Source organism: Gekko japonicus, unplaced genomic scaffold (assembly GCF_001447785.1).
Source record: "Gekko japonicus isolate JY-2015 unplaced genomic scaffold, Gekko_japonicus_V1.1 scaffold48, whole genome shotgun sequence".
Classification (NCBI taxonomy): Eukaryota; Metazoa; Chordata; class Lepidosauria; order Squamata; family Gekkonidae; genus Gekko; species Gekko japonicus.
Window position 1 is genome coordinate 1,087,412 of NW_015174273.1, and position 12,388 is coordinate 1,099,799.

The following is a 12,388-nucleotide window of genomic DNA, read 5'->3' on the forward strand; positions in this document are numbered from 1 at the left end:
TTTTGTTTCTACATATTCTCTGAAGTTTTTCCATTCTTCGTAAAATTCTTCATCTTCTTTACCGTTAAGTTTTTTTGTTAGTTTATCCATTTCTGCCATAAAGAGCATTTTTTTTATCCAGTCATTTTTTTATCCATTATTCTTAACCAATTAGCTATAAGCATCTAGCTTTGGATAAATTACATGTATGCTAAAAGGATGACATACTGGCTTACCTCTGCTAAATAAATATATTAGATTCTGGTTCAAACAAACTTGGAAGGGGTCAGAGCCCATTCAGGTTGCTTCACAGTAACTTGTAAGGAAGAATCTTATCTACAAAATAGAATTCTACCAGTGACTATTCTCAAGTCTTTCAGTCTAACCCGTGATCCTTCAACAGTATCGTTCACCAGGAAGATACCCCAAGCAATATCACAGAATGAGAAAAGCACTGATTTCTTTTGAACGAATACCTCTCTCATTTAAAAATAGTTTGTGTAGTGCTTCGGATGTTTCAAAATAACCAGGCTTTACTCCAAAATAAATATGGTTATGACTAAATTTAGGACAAACATTAGGATACAGAATTAAAACATTTAAAGTGTGTTTCCTTTCTGTTACATGTAAGGTTTAAGCCAAAATTATTCCAGTCCAAAAAGGGTTTGCAGTGACAAAAGAAAGTAATTCTGTGTGGACTGCACAATCTAATCTATGTTGCAGAATTAAGGCTAAAATGATCTCTGCATATTTGTATAGCTCTGGGCTGCCTCTCACCATTCAGACATGGGTGACTCTGACTGGAACTGTGAAGTCGGTGTGAAGAACACATTTTGGCATGATCTTTAGCATTTATTCCTTTATTTGTGCTTAAAACCCTTAAATGTTCTCATAGATCATTGATCACTGCCTAGTTCTGATCCATTCTTTGTTGTGCATAAACCTAACCAACAGTAAAATGATGCTTCTTTTTGGATGAGATTCAATTAAACAGAGAAGAAAGTGTGTTAACACAATGGCCATGGCTTCCACATTCAAGACAACTATGCCTGTTTGCACATGTATTTTCCCTCTATTAAACAGCAAATTGTGCATGCAATTCATTAATTAGGCAGGCAATGTACTGGTTAAAGTTCAAGTCTTCAATAATTGCATGTTAAAATTAGTCATTTAATTATGTTCACAATTTGCTTATTTGTATTACTGCATTTAGAAAAGATTTAGATGTACAATGCATAGTGTTTTAGTGATCGTTTTTCAACAAGTACACTCTTCAGAGAAGATGAGAGTTAAGACTGTGTCATATGTTAAAATGAGAAGATGAAATCATAACCTGTAAAAATAACATTGCAGGTGAAATTACGTATGGTGGGCGAGTTACAGATGCCTGGGATCAGAGGTGCCTTCGCACAATCCTAAGGAGGTTTTTCTCTCCAGAAACATTAGAAGAGGAGTATAAATATTCTGAGTCAGGTAAGATTAGTTTCCGGTGTACTAAAGTTTCATATCAATGGAAGTTTCTAAACAAAGAATTGTAGCTGCTTTGTGACTGAAGTGTAGAGACCCATTAGATGAAATTACTGATGCCGTATTAAAGCCTTGCAGCTTCTCTGTTGGTGAAAGAAGGAGAAGAAAGACCCTGTTAGACCACAGAAAGGGATATGCTGGAAATTGTGGGACCAGCATGGAGAAAACCCATGTGGAAATGGGGCTGTAGGGAAGAGGGCAGTTAAGCAACACTGAGGGAGAACATTTGGTTGCTTCTCCATGGATGTTTTGCTCCAGTTTGACTCTTAAACTGGCCTGGATTTTTTCAAAGCATTGTCCATGTTCCATGGTTTCACCTCTTTTACTTTTTAAACACAAAATAGTATATTAATTGTTGCCAAAATGAATTAGATAAAACAAACAAAAAAAAACCCTTAAAATATTGTATTGTGTTTAGTGCAAGGGATTTTTTTCAGTTTTGTTGTTGTTGTTGTTCAGTCGCACAGTCGAGTCCGACTCTTCGCGACCCCATGGACAATCTCCCGCCAGGCTCTCCTGTCTTCCGCCGTCCTCCGAAGTTGGCTCAATTTCATGTTCGTTGCATCGCTGACACTGTCTAACCATCTCATCCTTTGCCGTCCCCGTCTTCTTTGACCTTCAATCTTTCCCAGCATCAGGGTCTTTTCCAGTGAGTGCTCCCTTCTCATTTGGTGGCCAAAGTATTTGAGCTTCAGTTTCATTATCTGGCCTTCCAGGGAACAGTCAGGGTTGATTTCTTTGAGGATTGACTGATTTGTTCTTCTTGCAGTCCAAGGGACTCTCAAGAGTCTTCTCCAGCACCATAGTTCAAAAGAATCTATTCTTCGGCGCTCGGCCTTCCTTATAGTCCAACTCTCACAGCCATACATGACTACTGGGAATACCATTGCTTTGACCATGCGGACTTTTGTTGGCAGGGTGATGTCTCTACTTTTTATCATGCTGTTTAGGTTCGCCATTGCTTTCCTCCCAAGGAGCAGGCGTCTTTTAATTTCATGGCTGCAGTCACAGTCTGTGGTGATCTGGGATCCCAGGAACGTGAAGTCTGTCACTACTTCCACGACTTCCCCTTCTATTTGCCAAGGAGTGATGGGGCCGGATGCCATGATCTTAGTTTTTTTGATGTTGAGCTTCAAGCCCACTTTTGCGCTCTCCTCTTTTACTCTGAGCAAGAGGCTCTTTAGATCCTTTTCACTTTCAGCCATTAGAGTGGTATCATCTGCATATCCCCCCAAATTTCCCAGGCCCTCAGGCTTTTTCATGCTATACATTTTGAGCTGGAAAACCTTACCTTAAGACTTATTTTACCCGTTCTAAAAAGAGGAAAATGTTCTATAGGAGTTTATTTTTTATTTTATAGTGTGTTTTTTCAGTGCACTCCCAATTTCGGGGGGGGGGGAATGGAAAAAGTCTATCAGAAACAAACTTCTTTTTTCCAGAACATTCAGAATAGTACTACTACTACTACTACTACTACTACTACCACTACTACTACTACTACTACTACTACTACTACTACATAATGGGATTTTTACCCCGCCCACCCCCGAAGGACTCTGGGCGGCTTACAAAGTATCGTGTGTGCACACACTTTCTAGAATCCTAACTATGGCTACAAATTCAGGGGGATGGGAACCCTACCAGATACCCTCCGAAGGCTTTTTTCCGCAGATGTTCTTGCTTCTCCTTCCGTCTTTTTTCCGGGCGGTCACATGCCTCTTTGCACAGTTCTTTCTTAGAGGGGGAGCTTCAGTTAGCAGGCTTCCACAGCGGCCCCTGCTGGCTCATCGGGCTTGCTGCACGCAGGCGATGGGGATTACGTTCTTCCGCCTATAGTAATATTGCACCACACGGGGGAAATGGTTGAGCACACTCCAGGGAATGGTGGAGGACAGGAGGGCCTGGCGTGATGTGGCCCATGGGGTTGCAAAGAGTTAGACTTGACTGTGTGACTGAACAACCACAACAACAAGGGGTGACTAAGGGAAGAATTCTCCCTTTGGACCCTCTGTTGCATATTCAAATTAGCCTGTATTCACAGTATCAATGACCGCACAATGAGGGATCTCTGCTGTGCAGAAGCAGCCTTCGTAAGATCCAATCCGCTGTTTCTCCTCTTGTGTTCACAGTTTTAAGGGTTTTCAACAACTCTTTCATGACATTCTGTTATTACCATTAATTAATTTATTTTAGAAACATTGTTTTCATGCCACCTTGTTGGAAGTAATCATCTTAGGTACAAGAAGATTTTAACAGTGCAGTCCTGAGCGTGAACTATTATGTGAACTATCCTACAAAATCTGTAGAAAGTTGAGAATGAACATAATTCCAGATAGGTTCACTGTAACATTCATAGGGGAAAGGAAGGCAGCATGGTATAGCCTGATCTCTTCAGTTCTCGGGAGCTAAGCAGAGTTGGTATTCAGATGGGAGATGATCAAGGAAGATGCTGCAGAGATGGGGAAATAGCAAACCACCTCTGCGTCTCACTTGCCTTGAAGCCCCTTACTGGAGTTGACATAAGTTGGCTGAAACTTGACAACATTTATGTATCTAACATTCATAGGGAATAGAGAGGGTGATTTTATTTTATTGCAATTTGTAGACAGGACACATCTGCACAGGAAATCACTGAAAGCACTATACTTTGCTATGCTATTTTTACATAGTCACTTTTCAGATTAACACTGCATGTTAGTCCTAAACAGATATGTCCCAGTTCAAGGATTTAGGAGGCATGCAGGCTTTACAGATTCGGAAGAGATTACTGCATATTTTATAAGCTTTGCAGGGACTTCTTAAAGTCTTTATCAGATCATCCAAGTGTAAAGTACAGAACTCTGAAAACTTTTGCAAGGTTTGCAAAAAGATCCCTCCCCAATGCTGTCTTTGAATCCCATGGGCTGTGTTGCCTCCATTTAGCTGGTCAAATAGAAGTAGTGATGGGCAGCCTCAACACTTTTCTGACCCATTTGCATTGTTTATCCTGGGAAGATGTGCAGCCACCACATCCGCAGGAGTCTGCATCTGCCCCCATTTTCCTTTGACTAGTCTGTGAATGCTGGTTATTTGTAACTTGTTCTGCATGATCCAGCTGGTAACATAAGGAACATTATGCAAGCATGAACATTATCTGTGAACTAAATGGCAACATGGTTGTTGCCAGTGGCTGGCATATAATTCTTAGCTGTGTTTCGCACGTCCACTTGGAAGCCTTCACCACACAGGTGTAGCTGTGCTTGGCGCAGGTACTGTTTAGGTTACAGTAGCCTGATACAAAAGTAAAGCTAGCTCATCGCAAGCAATTGTTGGTAAGCTGGGAAGCAGCTTTGGGAACACATGCACACCTTTCAGGAGAATATCCTCTGCCCCGTTAAATCATGTTAAATGTGCAAATTGTCTTGTAAACCAGGCGTTGAAGCCATAGCATGAAGTGATTTGCGAAAGAAAACAAAAGCTTATCCTTAAATTAAAAACCTTGTTCGTCTTCAAGGTGCTGCAGGACCAGGCCCGTAGCCCCGGGGGGCATTTGGGGGCCATGCCCCCACACAGATGGGTGCCACCCCTGTGGACAAAAAAAACACCACAATTCTTTTTTTTAATGTGAGATGTGCATGGCATTTCCAAAATGACCCCAGGCACAGTAAGGGAAGCTTCGGTCACATTTTCTTTTTTCTGGGACAAAAAATAAATAGGTTTTTTAAAATGCAAGAGAGAGAGTTGGAGATTCCACACACACACCCTAGCTTACACAGAAAAGCAGGCCGGGATTGAGTCTCTCCGATCAGGAGGACTACGGGACTTGAGGAGGACTAGAAATCACAGCAGAGCCAGAGGTACGGCCAGGGTGCCCCGATTTCCCCACACCCCACCAACCAAATTTTTCTGGCTGCATCCCTGCGCAGCGCTCCTACATAATTCTGCTGCAACAGACTAACCTTGCTATCCCCCTGGAATTAGGATTGTGAGGGAAGCACAGTTTGTGTTAACCATGGTTAATAATGTGAAAGCATGGTTAACAGGAAGGAAGGGGAGAAACTACTCTAGAGAGAGGGGTAGTGGGAGAGGGGATAGATGCTCCTGATTGGCTGTCGGTTTGCAAACCTGCAACAACCGTCAAATGCACTTGAGAGCTTTCCACTGTTCCTCTGTATGCTGGGCAGCCTCCCCCAGTTTCTTAATTCTCCTACTACAGTTCCATGGCTTTAGTCAGCAGTGGGAAAGCCTGAGGTCAAAGAATACTTTCCCCGGAGAGCTGAAGGTGACACGACAGAACCATCATTGCCCTTGGTGTGGGCATACTACTGTCCTCTCTCTTGATAAGTTTCACCATTTTCATACTGCTTCATACATTGCAGCCTTCCTTGCTGAAGGCCAGGAGAGCTGTGAGCCTCCTGCCGGGCAAAGAATCTCCGAGAGACAGGGATTTGTTGCTGCTGGTGGTGGTGATAGGAGAGGAGCTGCAGGGCAGTTTTCTTTTTGTTTTGCAAGCCCGCAAGAGCAGCTGTGGCACAGGCTCCATCTGAGGAAAATGATTACTGTTTCCATCTTCCCGTGGAAAGATGGGTTCAGAGAAGAAGATGGGGGCGGGGGGGAGGTTTCCCGGGGGGTGAATGACCTTTAAGGTTTCAGTTACAGCTACAAGAATCATCGTACTAATTCAGTTAATGATAAGCAGAACAATGAATAAGGCAGCACATTTTCTGTATGAAATCACTCTGCCAACACAGGGCATGGTAGAAAACCTGCCCAGTATGTTTGCATGGGGCTGAAATATTAGTCTATTCAAGATGGCAGAGCTGCATTTTTGATAAATTTTCAATTTTTAAGAAAGAGGGATTACTGTGTGTGCAAGTCTTAGAGTAAAAGGGCTGAATCTCTCCTGCCTCCCAAAGAGGTCACCGGTCCAGAAAGGACTGTCTTGAGGGCTTGGATGGGGTCCTCTCAATTCTCTAGCAGTACCATGGAAAGGAAAGGAATGCTCTGCCCCCATTTATGATTGATATCCATTGCTCAGCAACTATACCCCTAGGCTCGCTGTAGCCCAGAGGCAGAGAGCAAGCAGCCAGGGTGGGGCAAAATACAATCTGGATGCCAGGGTGGGGACTTTGTTTCTCAATCTTTCTCAACTTATCACCGATCCACCACCACCACCACCCAACACCACTATGGAAAAGAACTGGGGGGGAACTTGGTATGCTGCATCTCCACTGTTCTTGTCTTCATTTCTGTAAAGTTTTTATTTTTATTTTGTTTAAAACTGTTTTATGAAAGTTGTAGTTTTCCTGGGTGCCAATATAAATAGTCAGGCAGGATATAGTGCACCGGTAAGAGCAGTATAAGGGCTCTATATAAATCAGTTAATCAATGGGAATGGCTTCTTTGTTGTTACTGCCTGTCTTAGACCCCCCCTCTGGTTCTTTTGATACAAAAGCCAGACATAAAGATCACAATAGCTGTTACCAAAGCCCAGCACCAAATTCCACTAGCAGCTATTGCCGCATTCTTGTTTGTTTAGATTTATTTATTTAGATATTACAGCAATTTTATCCCCAATGGGGACCCAAAGCAGCTTACAACAGCAGTAGAACTTATCAATTTGAGCAGTAAAAATATCAATGAATTTAAAACAAAGAAACAGTAAAGCTCTGATAAAAGAGAATTCAAACACCCTCACAAATAAACATGTCTCTAATCCACTGGCGCAAGTCTCCCCTCTTGGGGGAGGTGTTAGTCGCAACACGGGGTCTCTGTTTAAGTTATGATGGGGGAATTTAGCTAAGAGACCGTTTGCTTAATAGGTGCGCAAGCTAGTGATCATACTCCAACTATACCAGAGTCAGAACCCTCTCAGAGCAGCACAGACAACAGACAGGAAATTTTTTTAAATGAAATGTATTCAGCTAATCAGTGAAATATCACACACACACACCAGAGACCTAGGAAAGAAAGAGGGGAAATGATCTTCAGAGATCAGTGATAAAAGAGGGTGAAGCATTGAGGGAGGGGGGTTATAGCTACCTTCCGAAGTCTGCGGTGAAGAGAAGCAGACTGCTTGGCCGGCAAGCACATCTCTGAAGACCCAAAAGAAATGGGGGATCCAGCTGGTACATGTCCCAGGAGACTGAACCAAAGATGGCCGGGTTTGGAGTCCTGATATAGTTGAAGACAACAGCCGGAAAGGCCCTTTGCCACTCCCTGCCATCTGAACTTACAATGCAGGTTCCCACAGGAAAGCCCCATCCATCAGTGTCAAGGCTCAGGCAGGCTGAAATAGGTGGAGCTGGTCCTTCAGGTACTTTAGACCCAAGCTCTTTAGAACTTTACAGGTCAACGCCAGTATCTTGAATTGGGTCTAGAAACAGCCCATAACCCAATGTGATTGGTAAAGCAGTGAGTCCCAGTTAGTATTCTAGCACTACCTAGTATTCCAGGTTTTGCACCAACTAAATTTTCTCAGCCTTTTTTAAAGGGACCCATGTATAAAGTGTGTTACAGTAGTCTAGTTTGGAAGTTATTGCAGTATATGTGGTAGTGGCCAGGTCAGCTTTTATTAAGCAATGTCCACATCAGGCCTAAGCCAGAAAAAGGCACCTCTGGTAGATTCCTCTACCTGTCTATTAATAGACACGCATTCAGGAGTACCCCCAAACAGCACACCTGCTCTTGAGGCTAACCCCAACCAAAAAAGGTAGGACACTTTTTATATCCCATTTACTTCCAGAACAGAACACTTTTGTCTGTCTGGATTAAGTTTCATGTATTCACCCTTAGGCAGTCCTTCACTGCCTCCAAAGCTATATGTTTTGTATATATCCCATTTATTTCCAGAACAGAACACTTTTGTCTGTCTGGATTAAGTTTCATGTATTCACCCTTAGGCAGTCCTTCACTGCCTCCAAAGCTATATGTTTTGTATGTTCGTGACCTGCCTAGACCTAAATGAAAAGAAAGAAAGTGTGTCTCACGGCACTTTGTTCCAGATCTCTGGATGATCTCTCATACATCTATTTAGAAAGCCTCAGGAGTTAAGATGGAACTTGGAGGATTCCCATAAACCAAAAGTCATGGAGCAGAACAGTAGGACCTTATGGAATTTATCCTCTGTGAAAGATCAAAACCAACATAGGACCATACCATGCAGGCCCATTCTTGCCAGGCAATCCAGAATACCTTGGTTTGATGATGCTGAATACCAAAGAAAGGTTCAAGAGATCTTAAAATGGAGACGCTTCTTTTTTACAAAGTGGTATAGACTTTCTATCAGGGCAGCCAAGGCAGTTTCTGTATCATAACCAAGTCAGAATCCAGATTGAAAACATTTTCTCCCACGAACTTCTAGAGTGCTTTACCACCATTCTTTCAAAAAAAATTCCAGGTCACTGTGCTAAAACCATGCAGAATTCTTAACTTCTAGTGTTAAAGAATGTTTCTTGCAGATTTGATACGTTTTGCATTTGTGCATTTGAGGAATTGGCTGCAAAACTGAAAATAAGTCCCTTCAGTTTCAAATTCTCAGATTTGGTAGTTTCTGTAGTTCCCCAAATTAGATATACATGCATTAGATTCAAAACATACCATTATACCAGGTCTGATGATACAGATTGTGTTGAGATAGCCTCAGGTTTAAATGCTCCTCTACAAAACTTATCAGGAATAAAGCTAGGCTTGCATCCTTTCCCTACTTTTTTTGTTTTAATATTAAGAAGCATTCAGCCATGTAATTGCTCCACCTGCCATCTGAAATGATATGGCCTAGCAAGACCTGCATTGTGTGACCATTCTCATGATGTGTTTTCACTCTTAGTCATACCTTTGAATACTACTTCATGGTCCCATGTGGTAGGAAATCACGTGAACTAGCACTGTCTCTAACCCTTTGTAATATTCTCCTCCCTGCAGCAAAAATGAAAACTGACCACTCAACACAGCTGGTGTTTCTCCAGACTCCCTGTAGCGGTTCACATATTGTGTCTGCTGGGTACACTCGCTTTCAGCCAGAAATGTTCTTTGTTCATTCCCCCTCCAGGGAAGCAAGTCTTAGCAGTTCTTTGTTAAAAGTGTAATATTCTTGTTCAGTGCTTGGTTCTGGAGGCATTCATTCTTGTGATGTCGCTTGCACAAAGGTTGCTCTTATTGTTTGGAATCAGAAAGGCATACAAAGACTCACGGAAGGCAACCTGATTGATTATAAACTATCTACAATAGGAGTGAGTGGGCCAGAGAAATTTAGGTGTGATAGAAAGGCTCCCCCCCCCTTTTCTTTTTCTCCCCCTGTTCTTAAACCTAGGTCTTGCACAATAAAAGTTGAGAGCGTAAATAAGACCCATATCTGAAAACTCCTCCCTTTAGCACTTCTCTGCGGCCTCTGTCAACAAAATAAGTACTTTAGAATCTGAATCCTCTCATTAGACATTAGAGCAAAAGGATCAATTCCTCTTAGAGGATTTGATCCTTTTGATCACATATATTTCACCAAGTGGTTTGTGCTTTGGAAGCAACCACAACCAGCCTTTTCTTGCGTGCACGTACATTGTTTTAAGACAAGAGACCTACCTAAGTCACCAGTTTTATTGTATTTCTCCTGCAGATAGGTAGAGGGTGGGTGGGAATGAGAGATGGAAAGGTAATTGGGTTTCACTTACTAGACTAGCCGTTCCATAACCCTGTCAGGCAGAAATTATTTCTCTCCAACACTTGTAATCTCTGCTGTACAAATCTTTCCTTCTCCATGCCAACATGGTAGTTATGCTGTCGGCACACTGAAACTAAGAGTCAGTTGCCAAACAGCTAAGAACTCCCCCAAGGGAAAAACTAATAAGGATCTGTCCTCATGCTGCATACTCAGAAATAGGGGGTTTGGACTAGTAGTGTTAATTTTAGTAGGCTTTCATTGGAGACAGTCTTGGGGGATTGGGATTAAGGTTTGCAGCCATATAGGGAACCATAGGGTCAAACACCCAATCAGGCATAGCATATACTGAGCCAGTATCTTTCTTTGAGGTAGGAACTGATTTTTACTGAGTTTTAAGTCAGTTTATGAAAACCCGTTGACTTTTTCCGTTTCAGATGAGGTTTGTTCTATTTAAGCAATGTTCCATGCAAGTGTATCATCTGCTCTCTTTCCTGAGGCAACAAATAATTCTGTTTCGAGGATGCTTTTTCCAACAGAAAACAAAAGGGAAAATTCCATTTGTATCGAAACATTTTGTTCTTATGAAATGCTAAGACATCCTAAAATATAAATATTTAGTCCTACTTTTAAAAATCAACTTGCCGTTAGTTCAGACAGTCTTATTCTGACATATCTATAACTCCCTTTGGATAAATATTACACCCAAAGTGGGTTTGAAAAGAACGTTTGTTGTGATTTTTTTTCTTATTATTTCTGGATCGTTTTAGAATTATGATTCATATATATTATATGAACAAGTGGGGGAGATGTGAGAACTCATGGTGGGATAATCTCATTTCTCATTTCTCCCTTTTCCTCTCCCTGGCAGTGCCTATAGCTTCTCTCCTTTCTCTCTCTCCCGCCTACCTACCTACATTTTCTGTTTCTCCCCTAACAGCTTCTGCCTGTCCCACTCACTCACTTTCTTTTATCTGTTTCTCCCTCATCTTGTTTTCCTTTTTTTGCTGCTGCCCCCCTGCAGTTTTACTTTCTCTTCCTCCTCTCTTTTACCTTTCTTAGTCTCTCTTTCACCCTGCCTCCCTCCCCATGTTGATATTAACTGAGGCTTGGAATCCTATCAGTATTGGTTGGGGGTTGTTTAGCAAACTTCAAAATGGCCACTGAGGACTCATAATACAAGCCTGCAAGATTTCAGTGGGCATTTAGCTCTTAAAGCTACAGAGATTGCTTATGTTATTTGGGGCCGTTGAACTTTCCAGGGTTTTTTATAAGTTTCAGAGTTATTTTCTGCAGACCTTGGTCTTAAAAGCACCGTTGTCTTGTTCCCCCCCCCCCCCCCGATTTTTAAAATCTGCACTATCGGGCATGGATGGTTCAAAATTAGATATAATGAATTAGGATTACAAGATGTCCCCCCCCCCTCTTTTTTTTGGTGCCCATCCTCTTTTGGACTGTTTTTTTTAAAAAAAACTGATGAAAATGTTCTCTTTTGGGGTTGGAAGGTTAGGAATATTCCTAGATAGTAGCAATTCTCATAGCTTAAATAGTAGGGGTATTTAAAATGAGATTTGTCATAGTGATCACTTGTTTGTTTATGTATTTTTTTATTTTTTTATTGGTTTTGGGGCCGCTCTCCCTGCACAGCAGGCTCACGTAGTTTGAAGTAGTCAGTCAGGAAATATGTCCTCTTTTTTGCTTTTCAAAATATGGTAACCCTAAATTAATATTATATAATATGTAGTACTGTACTATTACTAAACATATGCATGTGTATAATGCATATACTGTACCATTTAATGTAAATAAAATCTTTCTGCTGTTTTTCTTACTTCCATGTAATAGGTATATATTTTGCACCAGTGGCTGATGGTTTGCAAGATTTTAAAGACTATATTGAAAATCTTCCTTTGAGTGATGACCCAGAAATTTTTGGGATGCATGAAAATGCCAATTTAGCTTTCCAGGTTTGTGAACTTCCATTTGTAATATAAGTTTTAAGCTAATTAGGTTATCTTTTTTAATTTAAAGGCACAATTTGATTTAATGGCAGTAGTTTGTTGAACAGAAATAACAAGGAGTAATTGCTAAGTAGTCCACTTACATCTACTGAAGATGTATTCATCCCTGCAAATAGTACTATACTGAAAGAATTCTCTCTCATTTTAAATTGTTTTCTAACCAGCTGCATTTTAAGAACTTGCCATATGATTTATTCTAAGTGTTGTTTATCAGTAGTATCTTTAGCTG

General features: G+C 41.3%; 1 protein-coding gene across 1 annotated transcript in view; it reads left to right on the forward strand.

The window, feature by feature from the left end:
- DNAH6 (dynein, axonemal, heavy chain 6) overlaps positions 1 to 12,388 on the forward strand; it is a 267,936-nt gene that overhangs the window by 212,335 nt on the left and 43,213 nt on the right. The window contains exons 66-67 of the mRNA XM_015423720.1: positions 1,333 to 1,452; positions 11,984 to 12,105. Coding sequence (XP_015279206.1) covers positions 1,333 to 1,452; positions 11,984 to 12,105 — 242 coding nt within the window. The remainder of the gene's footprint in view (positions 1 to 1,332; positions 1,453 to 11,983; positions 12,106 to 12,388) is intronic.